General features: G+C 40.8%; 1 protein-coding gene across 1 annotated transcript in view; it reads right to left on the bottom strand.

The window, feature by feature from the left end:
- LOC117346767 (vitellogenin-A2-like) overlaps window positions 1-20,219 on the bottom strand; it is an 87,816-nt gene that overhangs the window by 7,673 nt on the left and 59,924 nt on the right. Inside the window, exons 24-29 of the mRNA XM_033916847.1 lie at window positions 18,161-18,238; window positions 13,382-13,588; window positions 13,137-13,270; window positions 8,580-8,718; window positions 7,389-7,518; window positions 3,429-3,612 (exon numbers count right to left, since the gene is read on the bottom strand). Coding sequence (XP_033772738.1) covers window positions 3,429-3,612; window positions 7,389-7,518; window positions 8,580-8,718; window positions 13,137-13,270; window positions 13,382-13,588; window positions 18,161-18,238 — 872 coding nt within the window. The remainder of the gene's footprint in view (window positions 1-3,428; window positions 3,613-7,388; window positions 7,519-8,579; window positions 8,719-13,136; window positions 13,271-13,381; window positions 13,589-18,160; window positions 18,239-20,219) is intronic.

Here is a 20,219-nt window from a genome sequence, read left to right as displayed (position 1 = left end):
AAGATGTAATAACAAGTAGATTGAGAGACTGACCAAAGAGTTCTTTGTGGAGAGTATGGAATCAGAAGTCTATTAATGAATTTGGGTTGGTTAGTTTCAAGGGTTTTAAAGCTTAATTGCAGAAGTTTATATGTAATTCTGTGTTCGATGGGTAACCAGTGGGCAGCAATCAACAGGGGGGGGGGTCACATGGTCAAATTTTCTTGCATGAGCTATCTTGATCACTTTGTTATGGATTATCTGTAAGTGTCTAATTTCTTTTTTAGTTATCCCTTTGTATAAGGCATTGCTGTAATCCAGGGATGCGATAACAAGAGAGTGGATTAAAGTATTTAATGATGAAGAGTCAAGTAATTTAGATAATGAAGAAATCATTCGTAATCGGTGGAAACATTTCTGCACCACCAAACTAATTTGATATTTCCTCCTATTGGTTTTAGAAATATTTCCCTGTAACTTCATAGAGTGTCCCCTAGTCTTTGTAATTTTTGATGGAGTGAAAAATCAATCCACTTGTACCGATTCTACTCCACTCAAGATTTTGTAGATTTCAACCATATCGCCTTTCAGCCATTTCTTTTCCAGGCTGAAGAGCCCTAACCTTTTTAGTCTTTCCTCATACGAGAGGAGTTCCATCCCCTTTTTCATCTTGGTCGCTTTTTGAACCTTTTCTAGTGCCGCTATTTCAATCTAGTTATTTCTTTTTTAAACAAATCTGGGCTATGTTTTTAGTAAGCTACTCAGGGCCTGATTCTATATATAGTGCCAAAAAGATTGGCACTGACTAGAATGGCGCGTAGTGCGGTTCTCTAAAAGTTATGTGCACCTTATAGAATCATGCTTAGTGCCATTGCATGTCATAACTTTTAGGTGCACCCATTTAGGCCAAGGAAAACCAGGCCCAAATGCAGATTGGGTATAAATTTTAGGAAGGTCCATGATCTATCCTAGCTACTCCCCTGGCCACACTCTGTACAATGCGCCTACCAAGTTGTGTGTATAACCTCTAATTAATGAAAATTAGTGTCAATTATGGGGTGCTAATTACCAGTGATCAGCATCAATTAGGCTTGTTAATTAAGTTGTGTGCACAAATCTACTGTACGCGCCAATTTGCATGCATAACCTAAGGTGCCATATTCAGAATTTGAGAGCCAGTGGCCAAGTAGTCAACTTATATCCAGCTAGCTTTGAACCAGTTTGTGGATAACAATTTTACTAAATTTAAGTGCTGTCAATAGTTAGCCACTTAAGCTAATTAACATTATTTCTGCCTGCTGCAGCTCCCATGAAAAAGTGGAAGAGGTGAAGGCAAAGCCAGTAATTGAATTCGGAGACAGTCTCTAATTATGAAAAAGTGAAGAGAGAGCCAAGCAGGGAACTTTGCACCTGGAATATAAAAGGGCAGATGTGATGTTCCTCCTTGCTCTTTGAGGTGATTTCTCATGCCTTAGTCAGGGCTCTGGGAATGCTCAGAGAAAACTGGGTGTGCCGTGAGATGCTGAGGAGGAGAGGCAATCAGCTGGCGCCAGCGCCTTTACGCAGCTCTCCTCGTCCAGTACCCCCCCCACAAGTAAGAGCAGGCTCAGGGCCCTGTCTTCAGGGCCTCCGCGCACATGCCGGCGTCAACGTGATGACATCACACATGCGCGTGATGTCATCGCATTGACATCCACGCATTTCCAGATGCCCTCCAGCCGTGGCCCCAAGTTTAGTATGTCGCGGCATTAAAAGGTTTGCAGGACACTGCTGTAGAATTTAAGGGCTCCTTTTACTAAGGTGCGCTAGCGTTTTTAGCATGCGCTAAAGATTAGCGTGCACTAACCATGCGCTAAATGAAAAATACTCAAGTTAGCGTTCAGCGCCCGAAGTATTGTAGCACGTGCTAAGCGCACGCTAAAACCGCTAGCGCACCTTAGTAAAAGGAGCCCTAAATTTTAAAATATACGATCTAGCCATTTAACTTTCAAAGTTGGGGAATTAGCTGGTTTGAAGGCAGCTTAGACTCTTTGTAAGACTCAGTTTTTTTCACAAGTTTTTTTTCAATCAAAGCACATGGAATGGTTCTCATGGAAGGTAAAATATGGATCTTAGTAATGTTTCACATTATATATCACAGAGGTCAGCAATGGCTCAACTGATGAATGAGTTCGAAAAATCAGTTGTTTTCAGCAAATATTGCTGAGTTGCATGGCTGCACAAATAACAGAAATCCATGATAGTGTATTTCAATTGCAGCCCCCAGTGTCCTGCTCAGGGATACATCCTTTGATAAGAGTAAGAAGTCCTGTGGCAAAGTTTCTGAAGTTCCTTGGCAAGTATGTGGCACATTTGCACAGATACTCGTACCGAATAATGAAAATTTGCATTTTACTTTATAACACTGAAGGACAGCATGTGTGTGTCCCAGTAATTAATTTATAACAAAGGGGCAAAAGCATGATGTGTGCCGAGGTACTTTTCTCCTTGTACTATTCTGCATCTTGGGTTGCATCCGCAAGAGTGTTGCACTCTGAACTGTGGGAAGTACTGTAGTACCACATGGTTCAAATAAAAATGCTCCAGTCTTGGGCTACAGAAGATGAGCAAGGAGCCCAAGGTTCTGTGCCATTTGTCCTGTGCATAATACAAAGTCCAGACTCATGAAAGGGAGAAAAAAAGATATAGTGGAATTAGAAAAGATACCGGTAAGGGCAATGAAAATGATAAAAGATTTGAAACGACTTCCCTACGAGAAGAGGCTAAAGTGGCTAGGGCTCTTCAGCTTGGAGAAGAGATGGCTCAGGTGTGATAGGATAGAAGTGTATAAAATAATGAGTGGTGTGAAAAGAGTAGATGTGAATTGCTTGTTCACTCTTTCCAAAAATACTAGGACTAGGGGGCATGAGATGAAGCTGCTAAGTAGTAGATTTTAAAAAAACAAACAAACAAAACTGGAGAAAATATTTCTTCACACAATGTGTAATTCAACTCTGGAATTTGTTGCCGGAGAATGTGCTGAAATCACTTAGCTCAGCAGGGTTTAAAAAAAGTTTGGATAATTTCCTAAAAGAGAAGTTCATAGGTCATTATTGAGATGCGCTGGGGAAATCCACTGCTTATTCCTAGGATAAGCTGCATAAAATCTGTTTTACTACTTGGGATCTAGCTAGGTACTTGGGAACTGTTTGGTCACTGTTGATCCCAGTATGGCAATTCTTAGGTACTTATCTGCTGTCTGCCGCTGCTGCTGCTGTCTCAGTCTTGTGTGCAAATTCCAGGTAGAAGACGGAATTTCACAGGAACGGCCAAATCCTTACCAGGGCTACAGGATCCCAGGCCAAGGGCACAAATTTAGCAGCTGAGATAATCTAGAGAAATACTCTGAGGCTCAGAGAAGTAATACAGGATCACACTTAACCCGTTGTCCTCTTTTGAGATGCACTTACTAGTTGTTTAATTTAACATTGATTGTGAAACCTTCAGGAGACTCTTCAGATGGCTTAATCTGCACCATAAACTTCATATTTTCGCTGTCTTGTACAAGAATTTGGTTGCAATTTTCTGCCATGATGTTGCGAAATGTATCACCATTGAAGGTTGTGATTGTGTCACGGTCTACTGTGCATTCATCTGTGGAAACATTATGAAAAAAATATATTGATAAAACAAGAAAAGATATTTCCTTATTACCCAGGTGGCTAACTACTTTTTTTTTTTTATAAATCTTTATTAATTTTCAATTCGAGAACAAAGTGCAGTAAAATATACATACAATTAAAGTCTTAGACATATACTAAAAAGAGTGGCCCTGGTCAATGGAGGAAATTCCGAGCGGTTTGGGCTCCGGTTTGGGACAATTTGTCTCCGGGTGCCCGAAGTGCCCTTCTGAATTTCTGACACTGGAGTGCTTGGGGGGTGTGGGGTGGGGTTGGGGGGGGGGGGGGTTTGGGGGGTGGGTTCTTCTTGGCTTTTGCTGAGTATCTTTTGTCTCCGCGCAGAAACCACGCGGTAGACCCTCTAGTCTGATGTTTTACTTTGTTCCTGGTTCTTTGTATTCGGATTGTGGTTTACTTCTTTGTATACTTCTTTTCTTAATAAAAAGAAAATTTGAAATTCAAAAAAAAAAAAAAAAAGTCTTAGACATACAATTAAAGACATAGACAATTAAAATCATAGACTTACAATCGATTAAAGAATACTACAAATTATTTTTCCCCCTCCCTCCCTCGCACCCTAATTCGAGAACATTTAGAAATACGGTATTACAACATTGGAGAAATGAATACAACATGAACTTAATTTTGTACTGAACACAATCAGTGGCACAACTACTAAGGGTTGGGGGGGGGGGGGAGAGGAAGCTTAGCCCACCCAATTAGCATTCCCCTTGCTGTGGTTGGTGGGGACCCTCAAGCCTCACCATCTTTCCCCTCTCAGGTCCAGTGACCAGAACTCTCCCGAGCTCTGCAGCCAGCAGGAGCATTTCAGAGCGGATGCAGAAAAACTCCTACCCTGTGCCTGCACAGCTTTCACGTATGCATTGGCAACTTGGGGATACTGCCACAGATGCAGAGCTTGGAGATTTCTGGCTGCTGGTAGTGGTCTTCAGTTGGCGGGGTTTGAGGATCACTGCCAGCTCAAGTATTTATACAGAATTTGTATTCAGGTGGACAGGAAATTGGTGCCCACCTATTCTGAGCTGAAGCCCCCCCCCCCATCAAATATCTGGCTATGCAACTAAATGCAATGCAAAAAACATCTGTGAGGTATATATTTTAAAGCTGAAGACAATAAAATGGAGGAACTGGAGTAAATAAACTACAAATTATACATTAATGAAACTCCAGTGAAAATGCTAAGCAACGTACCATTAAACATGGTTCTCGTTGAATATAACAATAGGAGGGGAAAAAAAGCCTCAGAAGCACTGAAACTCGTCCTGAGCTCTTGGGGGGGGGGGGGGGGTGGGATACAAAATTAATTTAAAAATAAATACAAGGAGAATATCATTTCTGTAGCTGTGAAAAAAAGAGCTACTGAACTGGCTCTGCTTCACTCTTCTATCATGGGCAAAAAAAAAACAAAAAACCCTCTTTTCAAGCAGTCGGTTTCTAGCAGTCAATCTTTCATATAGCCCAGTCATAAAATGATGGCCACCATCGGCAGTGCAAGGGCTTTATTTGTTTAAAGAGCATGGGGTGATTCCTGTCTGCTATGAAGAACAGTATAGATAAGAATTTTTTTCATTTTCATAGTTTTGAATGTTCATAGGAGGAGGGGAGTGGGGGTTGCCCATGATAGAAGAGTGAAGAAGAGCCAGTTCAATAGCTCTTTTTTTTCACAGCTACAGAAATGATATTCTCCTTGTATTTATTTTTTAATTAATTTTTTATCCCATTCCCCCCCCCTCCCCCCCAGAGCTCAGGACGAGTTACAGTGCTTCTGAGGCTTTTTATTCCCTCCTATTGTTATCTTCAATGAGAACCAAGTTTAATGGTCCCTCCTGCCCAAACTGTCACTAAAGGCAAGGACATTATCCCCCAAAACAGATCACACACCTGTCCCAGAACCCCCTACTGACCTGAATCCCTTACGTAGGATTCCAGGATATCTAAAGCCACCTCCCTTACTCTCATGTTTCTCCGCAGCAAACTCATCTTTCCACTGATTTATATCCATCCCTGCAACCTCACGCAGGTGGATATGATTATGCACCCTTATCAGTGTGTCTGAAGAGTGAGAGTGCACGCATGTGTGTGACTAAAGCATGTGAGAGTGCATGTGTGTATTTGTTTACATGTATCTGAAGAGCAAGAGAGATGTGTATATGTTTCTTTCTGCATTTCTCATATAAATGTCATTTTTTTTTTCTTTGAAGAGTTAGGTTGAAGTGAGTTGTAGTTCCTGGTACAAATGTACCCGCGCTTATGCCTAGTCACTAGTTGGGTAATTTCAACCAGGAGAAATTACCCAACTAGTTAGTGGGCCACAGACCTTTGAAAACTGTCTAAATACGTCCTCCATTCTCAGAAATACCAAAGAAAAAATTGAATAACACTTTCATTTGCTACAATCGATTATTGCAACGCCCCCTATAAAGGAATTACGCATAAGGAAATCAGACGGCTACAACCCATTCAAAATACCGCTATCAAAATTATCAGCAACGCAAAAAAAAATATGATCATGTTACCCCGTTATTAAAAAACGCACACTGGCTTCCCATCCCACATCGCATCACTTTCAAAATCGCTCTCCTCACTTTCAAAGTGCTTAAATCCAGACAGACAGCTTTTATCGATAAGCTATTGATTCCGCACATTCCCGCTAGAATTCTAAGATCCTCCTCTCAAAATTTACTTTTTGTTCCCTCCCTCAAAACTTTCCATATGCGACGTACCACTTCATTTGCCGTTACAGCAGCCCAAATTTGGAACTCCATGCCCTCTTATCTTAGGGAGGAATCAAACATTGATAAATTTAAAGGAGCATTAAAAAGCTTCCTCTATAGAGATGCTTTTACTCCATAACTCAGGACTCTTTCACAATCTTTGAAAAGGCAGCTCTCATCTAACCTTTCCCTACCCTTTTGTGATGCCCTTCACCTGTTTTCTGATAATATTGTATTTCACCCTTGTCTCCCGTTTGCCTGTTGGTCTTGTCCATGCTTTGGGTCTTGCTAATTATTTTAATGAAATTTTTAATAAAACCTTGAAACCTTCCAATTGTGAAACTTATTTTCTTATGTAAGACTTTGTAAATTTAAGCAAATCGCCATAAATTACAGTTGGGGGTTGTCTACCCTTGGCATGTCTAGTTTGTACCAGAGACAATAGGTTCTCAATTCATGTTTATGGGGGTTTTTTTGTATTTATATACCGCTCTTCGATTATAACTTCAGTGCGGTGTACATCAATTAAAAAAGGAAAGGAACACCAAATAATCATGATACAAAGATAAGAAAAAAAAACCCAAAAACCATTTAGTTGCTGTATTAAGAGATACCTAATTGAAAATTAAAACCAAATCATAAAAGGAAATTAAAACATACTTAAACTAAAATAAACTAACTAATAAACTAACTAGTAGGCCATGTGACTCAAAATATGTGATTGTTTGCGGCATTGCCATTATGCTCATTGACAATCTGCTCTTGATGGAGCGATGAAAGAGGAGGGCCGAGAACAAAGATCTTGGGGGCAGGAGTTAAGGCAGAAAAAGAATGAAGACTACTCAGGCTGACAGTGACAGAAGAAATAAAATTGGGGGACGGACGGACGGACCCATACATGTACGTTTGTCCAGGGCTCAATATAGTGTTAATCTGGCCCTGAGCCCACCATGCACCTGCAGTGGCAAAGCTTAGAGGAAGACACGTGAACCAAGAATGCTAAAGCATTGCTGACTTGTAAATGTGCTCAGGAGGGAATAATGAAGTGCCTCTTGGATTGCTTTCCAGCCAAAATCTGAAGTTCCATCGTCTTCCGGCATCTGAACAGGCACTGGAAGTGTATAGGTATCGTAAATTGCAGTGAGCTGCGGAGAAACAGAAACAAATCTCTGTTTGAGAAAATCCCACATCTGTCGAAAGCAGTGGTTCTCAACCTTTTTCTGTTGCGACACTGAACACTAAAATTCACAGTTGAAAATAAAGAAACATTTCTGACAGTACATTTAGGGCTCCTTTTACTAAGCTGCACTAGCGGTTTAAGAGTGCGTGCGAGGCGCTAACGCCTCCATTGAGCTGGCGTTAGTTTTTACGCATAGCGCGGGGTTTAGCGCGCGCTATAAACGCTAGCGCAGCTTAATGAAAGGAGCCCCTAGTTTGAATATACCTACCATTCGATCCCATATTTAAAAAAATTGTATGTAACACATCAGTCCACATATTTGTCATATGAAACAAATATAGTACTGTACATTAAAATTCTGATGTCACCTCAGCAATAGCAACACAAAATCCATCCACTGCTAGACACTGTGAAGTAATATAAAACCCTGCAAATACACAAGAAACGGTGTGGCGAAGAGAATCTATGGTCAGTACATCTGCAACATTTCCAGTCTAGGTTGGTGGCAGCAGTTATTATTGAGGTTAGTCAGGAAGCAGACATAAAGGACCGTTCAAGAACCTGACTCCCAGGATTTCTGCTCTCCCCAGCTCATGGTTATTAAGTAAAACACAGGCCTGCTGTCTTTACCAATTTCTTGGGGACGCACTGGTTGACAACCACTGGTCTAAAGCAGAAGTGTGGCACAATGGTTAAAGCTACAGCCTCAGCACCCCGAGGTTGTGGGTTCAAGCCCTGCGCTGCTCTTTAGGGATATTTCCGTATTCACACCTGTGGGTTAGGCCTCTCTGATGTCATCAAAGCCTGAACCATTCTCAAGATATCTTTTTGCTGAACAAGAGATTTTTCCAAGCATGAATTACAAGAAGAAAGAAGTACACAGCTAGCTCCTTGTGACCCTGGGCAAGTCACTTAACCCTCCACCTATAGGGACAGATAGGGAAAATGCTTGCGTTCCTGTATGTAAACCGCTTTGAATGTGGTTGTGTAACTACAAAAAGGTGGCACAGAAGTCCTTATCCTTACCTGGGGCAGTTGCAATTTTACGGAAATAGTTTCTGGCGAGGTCAGAGCAAAGGTGGCCTTGGCTTCTCTGGAGGGATTTCTCTCCCTCCTCTCATAGAATCCAAATGCATACAAGGCTCCTGCAAGTAACTCCTCACCACTGGAAACAAAATGAAAATGTGATTTTGAAGAAGGAAGTTAAAATGGAATTCTTACATACTTGCATTTATCATATGAATGCAATATCTCTGTGAAGAGCCCTTGTGTGGAGCCCCTCAGTACATCCTAATCTTTAAAAAAAAGTGTGTGTAAGATTAAAGCCACAGCAATAGGATCACTCTGAAGTAGTACTCTGGTAGCAAAATATCTTTCAACAGCAGCTACTAACACTGTTATTATAGGACTACTTTCTCTCTTGAGTGCTTCTGGCAGACAGGCTTGTGTAAAGAGAGAGGAAGAATCCAAAGGAACTAAATTTAGCTGTTAAACACATGTTATTATTTGGATTTTAGTATATACAAGTATTAATTAGCTCATGTTATAGGGGCCCATGGTAATAATATGTACATAATCTTGCCTTAATTTGCTAGTGTTAAAGTGAGTACATTAACGTGGTGGTACTAATGAGGTGTAGTTATCTAATTTAATCCAGTAATTCTGAATTTGTTTTACTTTTGCACGTTGTAGCACAGGTTCATTTTTTTACTTGCTAATAGCTAATGAGATAGATTGCATATTTTTGCATATCATGACCTCATTTGCATAGATTTTTGCATTAATAGCTCTGCAAGCTAATTAATCCCTGTTGTAAGCATTGTTGATGCAGGTAAACCAGTTTATGTGCACTAACTAGAGGAAAGGGGAGATATGATTCAGACGTTCAAATTCTTGATGGGTATTAACGTAGAACAAAATCTTTTCCAGAGAAAGGAAAATGGTAAAACCAGAGGACATAATTTGAGGTTGAGGGGTGGTAGATTCAGGGGCAATGTTAGGAAATTCTACTTTACGGAGAGGGTAGTGGATGCCTGGAATGCGCTTCCGAGAGAGGTGGTGGAGAGTAAAACTGTGACTGAGTTCAAAGAAGCGTGGGATGAACACAGAAGATTTAGAATCAGAAAATAATATTAAATATTGAACTAGGCCAGTTACTGGGCAGACTTGCACGGTCTGTGTCTGTGTATGGCCGTTTGGTGGGGGATGGGCTGGGGAGGGCTTCAATGGCTGGGAGGGTGTAGATGGGCTGGAGTAAGTCTTAACAGAGATTTCGGCAGTTGGAACCCAAGCACAGTACCGGGTAAAGCTTTGGATTCTTGCCCAGAAATAGCTAAGAAGAAAAATTAAAAAAAAAAAAAAATTTAAATTGAATCAGGTTGGGCAGACTGGATGGACCATTTGGGTCTTTATCTGCCGTCATCTACTATGTTACTATGTTACTATGTTAACCATGCTTTTAATGTAGCTATTACCTTGATCAAGGTAAATTTTGTAAGGGTGCTACATAAAATTTGTTCTTGTTTCAGAAAAGCCTTTTAAGCACTCAGTAAAAAAAGACATCACTCAATAAACACCATCAAAATGTTTCTCTAGTATCCAATAAATTGAGGAGGGCCTTAAAATGTCTTAATTTATGTGCTTTCATATTCCAGGGTATCAACATATACTGTTAGTTCTATATCTCAGCACTAGCATGTCTTGTTGTTGCATTTGATATTTCTGAACTGCCGGTTATAGCGTGCCGGCTCAGAAAGAATATGGGGGAACGGTAAACTCAAACCATGGTGTATTTCGGAAGATAACATGGAACCTGGACATAGAACATGTGATTGCTGTGCTTTGCAAGGACTGAAATGGATACATCCAGGAATTGGCAGGATTTTTAAAGTCTGTAGGAGAACTACCATTGAATCCACATTGCACATTTATTAATTGTAATATTATTACATTGTGCAACAGAGGTTTGGGGGCATGAATTGTAGTGGGTGTTCTGTAGTGATTTGGGGGTTGCTGAATTCAATACTGACTTTAATTTTTCAGTATAACCCTCTGATTTTTGGCAAAAGAGCATAATAATGCAAAAAATTAACATTCTCGCTACATTTTCTAATCTAAAGCTTGAAGTAAATGTTATAACAATCTCTGAAATATTAAAACAGTTTGCCTCAAATTAGATTCCCCCCCCCCCCCCCCATAATCTTGGTAGTGTTAGTGATGAGCACGGGGAAAGGTTTCACTAGGACATTGCTACAATAGAGAAACAATATCAGGGCAGATGGAATTCATCAATGCTGGCTGACTACTGTTGGACATTAATTAGAGATGCTCCTAATCTCGTGTATAAATGCACTTCAACAGCAAAATGATTCTAGAAGATAATATTTATAGGAACTCTTAAATCGGCACAATGCGTTACATTATGACTTCTCATACTATAAATATTTGCGATTTGCTCAAAAACTATACGTGATAGCAGCAACTACAAACTTAAACTGCAAGTTTAGGAAAAACTTCCTGAAAAACACAGAGGAGCAGTGCGTCGAACAGTTTCCTGCAATGTGAGCCTTTGCAGCCCCGAAGAAGTGGAATGTCAGTCACGAAACGATCGTAGGTTGGCTGCACATAGGGGTCCTTTTATCAAGCCGTGCTAGCGAGGTTAGTGCGTTGGACATTTTCCCCGTGGCCGGCTAAACAACTAACGCCTGCTCAATGCAGGTGTTAGCAGCTAGCGCAGCAGGTGGTTTAACGCTCATTAAACCCCTACCACAGCTTGATAAAAGGACCCCATAGTTTTTCCTGAACTTGCAGTTTAAGTTTGTAGTTGCTGCTTGCACAGTTTTGTACAGTAGAATTAGAAATATGATTGATTCTCATGTTTTTCTTTTTGCACTTCTCTAGATATATATGGGAGCCACGAAAGTTCTTTCTGCCTATGATGGATGGATGGTTGGGTGTTCTTTTTCCTCCTCCTGTATAACTGAGGCTTTTTCTTTCGTTGGCTTTCATATGGTGTCAGAGTTCAGTGCTTGTTGCTGGGTGTTCAATTCTCTTTTGGGGAGATTTAGTAAAAGGTATTTAGATTGACTATACCCCCATTTCCTCCTTTTCAAGTTTTTGTTTGGTGCAGATATTTGACATTTGATAGTGATTATTGATATTTTTGAATATTGATATTCCCCACTTTGTTATATGAATGTTCTTCCATGTTGCCTATTATAGTGTCATTTATATCCTGGTGACATTTATCATATCATATATGGCCTTGGGTAAATCTCTTCTTAAAGGTGGTTAACAAAATCCATTCAATCAATCAACCAATAAATAAATATCATGTTTTAAAGTGCATATTATATTAGTCCTATTACTGGCATTCAGTTTGTCAGCTCCAAGTTTACCTCATTGATTAAAATTATGCTTATATTTGGTCATTTTACCATTGTTATGTTGTCAACAAAACTAAGTTTTACGAGCATGTGGTAAACCATGTTGAGTGAACGTCATTGTAAAGACAATACTTTCCAATAAATAAAATAAATAAATACGCTTGTGTACAGATACGCAGATTTAGGAAAGCCCCTTTGTTACATCTCGGAGGTCTTACATATGCAAAAGCATTTCTTAAATGTCCTCCAAAGTGCGCTAATTGAATATTTTTTTCTTCACTAGCTTCTCAGATCTACGCTCCCTTCATTAGGTCAAAATCTCTTTGAGAGTGCTTTCGACTCCTAACTTCTCTCACCATGGGTTCTGCATCCCCAACCCTGTATGTCTGTCCAAGTTAGATTGTAAGCTCTTGCGAGCAGGGACCATCTATAAATGTCAAAATGTACAGTGCTGTGTACCCCTTTCAGTGATGAGTAGTAGTAACAGAAGGAGCAGGAAAAGAGTGAAGTTGCCTGACTAGAGAAGTGATTCATTTTATAATGGTGGTGTGAAGAGAGAAGATCACTGTTCCCTCTTAAGCTGAGCAAGAGACCTCCACTTACAGTCCTGTCGAGGGACAGGCAGTGGCGTAGTAAAGATAGGTGAGGTTCACCCAGGGCACCAACTTGATGGGTGCGCCAGCATCTCTCTGTCCCTTCGCCCCATGCTTACACCTTCCTCTCCCTGCACCTATTTAAATCTTCACCAGTATGAGCAAATTCTTGGGCCCTGCTACTCCTGGTTTCCCTCTGAAATCACTTCTAGGTTGCGGGGCCAGGAAGTGACACAAGCGAGAAAGCCGACACCGACATGAGCAGCAGGGCTGGAGAAGCTTCTTGCGCCGGTGAATATTTAAAGAGGTACAAGAGGAAGGGAGGGCACGACTGTGGCATGGAGAGGAAGATGTGGGGTGGGCACCTTCTCCCCGGGCATCTCCTCCCCTCGCTATGCCACTGGGGACAGACTCCAGGGAACCCACTTGTCCCTGGTGATTGAAAACACAATAATGGGGCATCACCCCCTACTGGTAGCAATATGGTTGGAGGACACCTATTCAGCTTAGAGGTAAAAGAGAGAAATAGTGAAATGATAACAGGGTACAGTACCTTGATAGGTATGAGCTCTATAATGTAACCACATAGGATGATGAAATCTTACCATTTTCCAGAGTTTTTGTGTGCAAGTGCACACTTGGACCACTTGGCTTTCAGTCTCAGAGCTAGCTTGCTTTTTATATTGCCAGTTTCAGCCTTCATTTGTAAGACACAATGCTTGTACCCTTTTACATATATCTAAAATCAGAAAAGAAATCTTTTTCTTTTTGTTTTCCTCGTATGGAACCGAAGAGCACAATGCAACTGACACACGCATTACCATCAAAGATGACAATAGTTCAGCGTTACCTCTGCTTCATGAGAGCTAGGGATTGCAGCGTGGATGTAAAGTGTCCGAGAACGTGACTCTGCTATGTCTGTCACATAGATGTCAATGTGGTGTTTGTGAGGCTCTTCATATATAATCATCTGATAGCCTTGCTTCATCTTATCACTCCCGATGGCTTGAGCCCCAATGTAAAGCACTGGAGGTTTGTTGTCACCCAGGAATTTTGGCTAAAATCAAAATGAACTTTTAACGGAATGAGCAATTGATTTACTAGTGACACACACAAGCTAACACAGACTGATATATAATGTAGCAGGACTTGCTTATCTACTCCTACCCTAGCTGAGATCACATTCATGCACATTTCTGTTTTCACATGCTACTTTCTTTAAATCAGCACCTTTATTTTCTAAATCCCATTACTCGATATTATCTGTCTATATCAGGGGTGTCCAATGTCGGTCCTCGAGGGCCGCAGTCCAGTCGGATTTTCAGGATTTCCCCAATGAATATACATGAGGTCTATTTGCATGCACTGCTTTCATTGTATGCTAATAGATCTCATGCATATTCATTGGGGAAATCCTGAAAACCCGACTGGACTGCGGCCCTCGAGGACCGACATTGGACACCAGCAGGGATGGGTTTGATTCCAGCAGGGACGGACAGGACGGGTTTGATTTCTGTCCCCATGCATTTCTCTAATGCCAGCTCCTTATTGCCTCCCTTTCACTATATTTAATCCCATTTCTACCCTCACACAACCCCTTCCTCTCATACCCCCCCTCCCCAGTATCTCTTTTCATCCTCTCTCCATTACATTTCAGCCTTTTCCATGCTTCATCCCATTTCTATTATGTTCTTCTATACCTTATGGGGCTCATAATCAAAACTTAAACATGTCTAAAAATCCACCCAAGTCAGCCCTTGGACAAACTAATAGACAGGTTGTACAAGTGCCGATAATCAAACCGATTTTCTGGACGTGTTGAGGGACCATTTAGGCCTTTGAATCCTGCTGTGCACCCAGAGCTAAGAGGGGAACATCTGGAGGAGTGGTTGGGGTGGGATATGGGCCGACCTAGACTTAAGAGAATCTAGTCTATATTCAATAAATATTCAATAAACAGCAGTCAGTTCTCCACTCATATGAAGAGGTCTATACTCCTTCTATCACACTCCACTCTTATAAATTTGTTATTTAATCATACTTGAAGCATGGTGTTCATACAGGAAAAGGCCTCAGAGGTAGGGAGTACTACGCTTCTGGTCTCTTTAGTGATTATTACCAGCGTAGGTGTCTTTCAGACACGTACTCCGTGCTGCAGTCATCGGCCAAAAATCTGCTTGGTGCAATTTTTTTTCTTCGTACTATGCTTTTACTAATTTAGGCTTTTACTTGTTATCCTACACCTTCTGTTATGGACTTTATCTAAAAAATCTTATTCATATGTATAGCAAATATATATTATAGTGCCTATTTAAGTGCAGACCACTTCAGTATTTGAAAAGACTAACAGAATGTTACTTAGCTTTAGTCTTCAAGTTATTCTATTTTCTTCCTGTGCTAGCCTAGACTTAGTCATCCTGCAGGAATAATCAAATGTTTTACTAGACATCTTGTACGGAACTTAAATGTTGTGAGTTAGACTATGTAAAAACAGGTATAAGTGCCAAAAAGGTATCCAAAGTGACCAGATAATCAATGCAGAGACAAAGTAAAGACCCCCATACACTCACCCCAGTATTCACTGACCCTGTCAAAAAGATTGGAATAAAAACATACATACCTGTTTCCAGAACATCAGAACCTGGTATAGGAAAGCCTAGTAGAACTGCACAGAAGTGTCTTAAATAGCTTGGGGGATGGGCTAGTGAACTATAGAGAGGAGGACCCAAGTCCATAAGCTACTCTAACTACTACATTTATGGTGGAACTTGTGTGCCCATCAAAACCCTCCCAAACCCTGCAGCCATAAGAGCTATTGGGGTTGTAGACAGGTAGGTATAGTGGGTTACCATAACCTATAAGGGAGTTCTGGTGAGATGTTTATAGAAACATAGAAACATGATGGCAGATAAAGGCCAAATGGCCCATCTAGTCTGCCCATCCGCAGTAACCATTATCTCCTCCTCTCCCTGTTGGCTAAGGCTCTTAACATTTGCAACTCCTCTTCCTATAGGCTAAGGCTCTGTGCATCTGCATTGTGAGGTCATAGAGCTGCCCATCCGCAGTAACCATTATCTCTTTCTCTCTCTGAGAGATCCCATGTGCCTATCCCAAGCCCTTTTGAATACAGACACAGTCTCTGTCTCCACCACCTCTTCTGGGAGACTGTTCCATGCATTTACCACCCTTTCTGTAAAAATGTATTTCCTTAGATTACTCCAGAGCCTATCACCTCTTAACTTCATCCTATGCCCTCTTATTCCAGTTTCTTTTCAAATGAAAGAGACTCGACTCATGCGCAATTACATTACGTAGGTATTTAAAAGTCTCTATAATATCTCCCCTCTCCCACCTTTCCTCCAAAGTATACAGATTGAGATCTTTAAGTCTGTCCCCATACGCCTTATCACAAAGACCACACACCATTTTAGTAGCCTTCCTCTTGACCAACTCCATCCTTTTTATATCTTTTTGAAGGTGCGACCTCCAGAATTGTACACAATATTCTAAATGTGGTCTTACACAGAGGCATCAATACCTCCTTTTTCCTACTGGCCCATTTCTCTCCCTATGCAACCTAGCATTCTTCTAACTTTCGCCATCACCTTTTCAACCTGTTTGGCCACCTTAAGATCATCACATACAATAACACCCAAGTCCTGCTCTTCCATCGTGCACATAAGTTCTTCACCCCCTAAACTGTACCGTTCCCTCGGGTTTTTGCAGCCCTAATGTATGACCTTGCATTTCTTTGCATTAAATTTTAGCTGCCAAATTTCAGACCATTCTTCATGCTTCACCAGGTCTTTCTTCATGTTATTCACACCATCCGGCGTGTCTACTCTATTGCAGATTTTGTCATCATCCACAAAGAGGCAAATCTTACCCGACAACCCTTCAGCAATATCGTTTATAAAAATGTTAAAAAGAACAGAACCTTGAGGCACACCACTAGAAGCATCCCTTTCCTCCTAGCGATCTCCATTGATCACTACCCTCTGTTGCCTTCCATTCAACCAGTTCTTGACCCAGCCTGTCACTTTGGGACCCATCCCAAGGGCACTCAGTTTATTTATTAGACGTTGGTGTGGAACACTGTCAAAGGCTTTGTTAAAATCTAAATACACCACATTTAGCGCACATCCTCTATCCAATTCTCTGGTCACCCAGTCAAAGAAATTGATCAGATTTGTCTGACAAGACCTACCTCTAGTGAATCCATGTTGCCTCTGGTCCTGTAATCCACAGGATTCCAGAAACTTGACCATTCTCTGTTTTAAAAGTGTTTCCATTAATTTGCTAATCTGGTGCATGCGCTAAAAACGCTAGCGCACCTTTGTAAAAGGAGCCCTTAGTGTTACCCTTCTCCACTGCCAATTCCAGACTTCGTTCCTTTCATCTAGGTGCCCCCTATGCTTGGAACAAATTACCTGAGTTTGTCCATCCAGCCCCTTCCCATCCCTTGTTTAAAAGCAGACTGAAAACCCACCTTTTTTATATAGCTTTCAATCCTTAATCCTACTTTTCTGCCCTCCAACCCAGCCAGCTGATTAAACGTTTCCCTTAACCGTATGCATGACATCCTGTTTGTTTGTCTTGTATGCTTAGATTATAAGCTCTTTTGAGCAGGGACTGTCTTCTTTGTGACTCTGTACAGTGCTGCATGTGTTTGGTATCGCTATAGAAATAATTAATAGTAGTAGCGTGAAGAGTTTCAGTCTTTGGGAAGCAGAGCTGAGATTGTGATGTCATAATGCCTCATTCCACCAATGCCTAAGAGCCAACATCATCAGTGATGTCACAATGGCTTGGTTGTCCTACAGTCCCCACTGCCCACCAACCCAGCCAGCTGATTATCCGTTCTCCTTAACTGTATTCATGACATCCTGTCTGTCTGTTTAGATTGTAAGCTCTTTTGAGCAGGGACTTTTTTTTTCTTCTTCTTCTTTGTGTCTCTGTACAGCACTGAGTGTGTCTGGTAGCGCTATAGAAATAATTAATAGTAGTACTGTTCTGTCTCTTAAAGATCTTTTCTACACTCGAAACTTTATCTTTTCTGTCACAGCCCCTTCCACCTGGAACACAATCCCATCTCATCTTCGATCGGAAAACTTAATCGATAAATTTAAACTTTTTTATTTCAAGATGCATACCAAAATCCTGGCTAAGATCCTTTTTTTCATTCAGTTTGAAATTGCTCAAAACAACCGCTTTTATGAAGCGAACCCCTTCCCCTCTCCTTTTTGTTCTCTCCCTTCCTCCCTTTTATTTTTATTTTGACTTCAATGTAATTTTAAATCTTCCCCTCCCTCAGTGCATCTCGTATCTACACTGTCCTCCTCTTGTCTGCTTTTTATGTGTCTCCATTTTAATTTTTAATTTATTATTTTTTTTTATTGCAATTTTTTAACCTCTAACTTTAGGAATTGTAAACCTTTCAGATACCTGTTTGATGGTCAGTATATCAAATTGTAAATAAACACTTGGAAACTAAATGGTGCCTCCTGTCAGGGATGGCTGGTGCTGATCTCGGAAGGAGCAAAGCAAATGCTAGAGAAACGCTTCTGTTGTCTGTTTTGCCAATGTGTGCTGCTCAGATGCCTAGCTTTGGGCTGAATGCTTGACTTACCTCATGGGATGACCTAGTGGCATCGGAAGAAGAGCTGGAACTGGAGCTGGAAGAGCTGCTTTGAACACCTGGGCCTCTCTTGGTTTTGTGGAGAAAAATCATTTTAAAAAACCAAAAACAAGTCATGAAAAGATGATTTTTTTATTTTTTGTAAATCTTTATCGATTTTCAAGCTAAAACAGTACAATACAAACAAAAGAGTAATAAATACTACATACATTGCACTATTAACTGTACAGGTAACATAAATATTAATCAAAATTCCCCCATCCTTCCTATTTTTATTAGTAACATAACATAGGTCATAAGAACATAAGAATTTGCCTCCGCTGGGTCAGACCAGAGGTCCATCCTGCCCAGCGGTCCGCTCCCGCGGCGGCCCCTCAGGCCTATCACCTGTGCAGTGGTCCCTGACTATTCCTATAACCTAGCTCAACCCTATTTGTACCCCTCAATCCCTTTATCCTCTAGGAACCTATCTAAACCTTCTTTGAAGCCTTGTAACGTGCTCTGGCCTATCACAGCCTCCGGAAGCGCGTTCCATTTGTCCACCACCCTCTGGGTAAAAAAGAACTTACGTAAAGATAAAATTGAATTACCAAAGTGCAACCATCAAGACTTATTTCCCTCCCTCCAACCCCCCACCCTGGATGTGTAAAGGTAAATGAGAAGAAGAAAAGAAAGGATAAATAAATTTATTATTTTTAATTCAAATACCAAATTCAAGATTACCAGATTATCTTAAAGGTAATTCTATTCTAATTCCTTTGAGATCAGTTTGGAGTAAAATTCTGAAACTATGGGAATATCAATCTAATATAACAGATATTTTACCAATTCAGAGAAATGGAGATTTTCCCCCAGATATGACAAATGGTACTTTTAGATTTTGGGTAAATAAAGGGGTTAGATTTATAGCTCAGATTTTGAATGATTCTGGAAAATAAGAAGTTTTCCAGATATTTCAGTAACAGTGGGTAGTGGTCCAGGATCATTATTTGGATATAAGCAATTAGCACATTATATTAGTAAAATACGAAGAGGGGGGAATTTCATTGGGTGTTCATGAAAGGTTTTTTAATTTTTTTAATCAAAGTAATGATATTCCAATTTCTGTATCTTTATTAAATAAATGGTGGTGGTGTTTAATTCCAAATAGAGCATATGATACTATTATACAAAAATGGTGTGATGAATTGGGGGATGCAGATTTCTCTACAAGATTTTAGTCAAGCTATCGTATATCCAAAATTGTTAAAGGTTATAGAGAATGTACGTACAGAGTGTTGCATAGGGCTTATTTCTCACAAGTACAAGCATTTCATGCAGGTCTAGTAAATTCTCCTATTTGTATCAAATGTGAGAAAGACCCAAATACTTTATCTCATGCATTGTGGCAATGTCCTCTTATTAAATCATTTTGGTTTGCCATCTTATTATTTTTAGGTGCTTTATGGAAAATTCAATTAGTGGAATCTGTAAGGGGGGTAATATTTGGTAAAGCTGCTGCTTGAGGGGTTTTTGGATTAGAAAGAAATATTTTATTTCAGAAGGCATGCATGATTGGTCATAAGTGTATTCTACAATATTGGTTACAGAAAGATCCTCCTAGTTTTTGGCATTGGAGGAACCAATTCCATCGGTTAATTTTATTTGAGGTCTGGGATGTTAGTAAATTTCCTAGAAGAACTAGGTACCGTATTTGCCGGCGTATAAGACGACTGGGCGTATAAGACGACCCCCCAACTTTTACAGTTAAAATATAGAGTTTGTTATATACTCGCCGTATAAGACTACCCCTTCTTCCGATTCACGACCCCCCCCCCCAAGCCGGCAAAAACAGCTTTGCACCGCAGGCCCAGTCGCCCAAGACGAGTCGGAGGCCCCTACCCGCCGCATCCTGCACGTGGGCAGACTCAGCACAAACGCTGCTGATGGCCCCAATCGACACGCTGACCTCCCCGCGCACGCTGACCATCTTCTCTCTGCCTGCACTTTCCTTCGGCGACTCAGCAGGGGCAGCGATCAAGACAGGCTGCAAACGTCGGGACCTTCCCTC

This window comes from Geotrypetes seraphini, chromosome 12 (genome assembly GCF_902459505.1).
Source record: "Geotrypetes seraphini chromosome 12, aGeoSer1.1, whole genome shotgun sequence".
Taxonomy (NCBI): Eukaryota; Metazoa; Chordata; class Amphibia; order Gymnophiona; family Dermophiidae; genus Geotrypetes; species Geotrypetes seraphini.
This window is presented reverse-complemented; position numbering and strand designations above follow the sequence as displayed.